Raw genomic sequence first — 2,500 nt, forward strand, 5'->3', positions numbered from 1 at the left:
TTTATTTTTTATATAGTTAATATTTTATTTATAAAAAAAAAAAAAAAAATCCATATACTATATGTATAATAAAATTTTTTTTTTTTTTTTTTTTTTGTATATAAATAATATATAATTATATATTTATATTTATTTTTATATTATATAAATATAATTTAACTTTTTTTTTTTTATTTTATTTTTATTTTTTTGAAAATATAATATCCTTTCTTATATTTATTTACATTTTAAAAAAATATTGTTTTCAATTATTTATTTTATATAAATTTATTTTTATTTTTTTGAAAATATAATATCCTTTCTTATATTTATTTACATTTTAAAAAAATATTGTTTTCAATTATTTATTTTATATAAATAAATAAACATAAAATAAATACAATTTTTTATCAAAATGAAAATAACAAATATATATCAAAATTTGTAGATCGGATGATACATGTTGAAAATAAGAAGAAAATCAACAAAAAATAGAAAAATAAAAAAAAAAATAAAAAATAAAAAATAAAAAATAAAAAAATATATAAAATATAAAAAAAATATAGATGAAAGAAAAAGAAGGAAAGTAAGAAAATATTAAGTAAGATAAAAAAAAAAAAAAAAAAAAAAAAATATAGAATGAATGATTTTATAATTTTTTAAATATATTACAAAAAATTATATAAATAAAAAATATATGGGAAAACAATGTTTTTATTATTTTATTTTATTTTTTATTTATCTTTCTTATTATTTTTTAAAAAAGGTTATATATAAATTGTTACATTTGTATGACTTTTTTTTTTTTTTTTCCATAAATAAATATATATATAATATTATATATTATTTAAATATATTTATTTGTGTCCTTTTTTATGATATTATTTGTTCATAAGGATATGGAACAAATAAAAATAGAACAAGGGAAAGAAAAGGAAAAATCATAAAAAAATAATAAAATTATAGATATATACAAAAAAAAAATAATATAAAAATAGTAAAAAAAAAAAAATCTAAAAAAATAAATTAAATAAGAAAAAAAAAAAAAAAAAAAAAAAAAACAGGTATTATTGTTATATATATATTTTATTATTTTTAATACAAAGTTTTTAATACAGCATCTTTTATTTATTATTATATATATTTTTTTTTTTTTTTTTTTTTTTTAAAAAAGGTTATATATAAATTGTTACATTTGTATGACTTTTTTTTTTTTTTTTCCATAAATAAATATATATATAATATTATATAAATATATTTATTTGTGTCCTTTTTTATGATATTATTTGTTCATAAGGATATGGAACAAATAAAAATAGAACAAGGGAAAGAAAAGGAAAAATCATAAAAAAATAATAAAATTATAGATATATACAAAAAAAGAATCAAAAAAATAATAAAATATAGATATATACAAAAAAAAGAATAAAAAAAAAAAAAAAAAAAGTACAACAATATATTTATATAACACAGAATGAATAATATCAAACGTGCTAACAAGTCCGAAATTGAGAAAATATTTGTGGAGTTGAGCCACGTGGAAAAGGAAAATCGAGATAAAGGAATTGATATACTTTATGATTATATAAGTAAGAATAGGAAATCATTAAATGAGCATAAGATAACATATATATGTAAGGGTTTATTTTATTATTATTGGTTATGTTATTCAATGGAAGAACAGAAGAAGGCTGCTTTGAAAATATGTAGATTAATTCATAAATTTAATAATAAGAATAATAAAAAGAAAAAGAATGTTTTTCTTTTTGTTCAATGTTTTTTCCAAGTTATGTCAAATAAGTATGATAATTTAGATATTCATCGATTAAATAAATATTTATTTTTATTTAGAGTTTTTCAAGCAGAAATATTAATGTTTTTTCATATGAATGCTTGGAATAATCTGTATCTAAAAAAATATAATAAAATATTTTTACAATATTTTGATGATACAAGTGAATTATATTATAATTATATTGATACATTTATAAAAGAATTTTTGGGAAATGAATATTTTTTAAAATCCAAAAAACAAGAAGAACCAAATTATAATACCAAACAATTTTTATTATTGATTGATCCTTTTTTTAAAATTTTATGCAAGACAGATCAAAAATATGTGATGGATCTTATTAACAAGAAAGTTTTTTATTTTATAAAAAAAATGAAACATATAAAAAAAAAATTATTAAAGAAAAAAATTATTAAATATATACATATATGTAAAATAAAATATGGACTCAAAATTTTGAAAAATTTTTATGATCTAATTAATTCATCCTCATCAAAAAAAAAAAAACAAAAGGAAAAAGGAAAAGACAAAAAAAAACAAGTTCCAGTTTTTTTGGAAAATTTCCAAACAGCTTTTCATACTGCAGATGAACAAAATATTTTGGCTAGTTCTTCCAAAGGAATACAAAATGGTAATATTAAAAAAACCGAGGAACAAAATGAAATAGCTATATTAAACCATATAAATTTAAATAATAATGACACAAATTTTTTAAAAAATGAAGATATG

At 14.6% G+C, this 2,500-nt stretch overlaps 1 protein-coding gene across 1 annotated transcript in view; it reads left to right on the top strand.

The window, feature by feature from the left end:
- Positions 1-1,453: 1,453 nt before the first annotated feature.
- The window catches only part of PGSY75_0931100 (putative nucleolar protein Nop52), a gene marked incomplete at both ends in the record, with an annotated part of 2,403 nt that continues 1,356 nt past the window's right edge, over positions 1,454-2,500 (top strand). Inside the window, one exon of the mRNA XM_018785715.1 lies at positions 1,454-2,500. This exon is cut by the window's right edge and continues 1,356 nt beyond it. Within this exon, the coding sequence (XP_018642056.1) occupies positions 1,454-2,500 (1,047 nt within the window).

Source organism: Plasmodium gaboni, chromosome 9 (assembly GCF_001602025.1).
Source record: "Plasmodium gaboni strain SY75 chromosome 9, whole genome shotgun sequence".
Classification (NCBI taxonomy): domain Eukaryota; phylum Apicomplexa; class Aconoidasida; order Haemosporida; family Plasmodiidae; genus Plasmodium; species Plasmodium gaboni.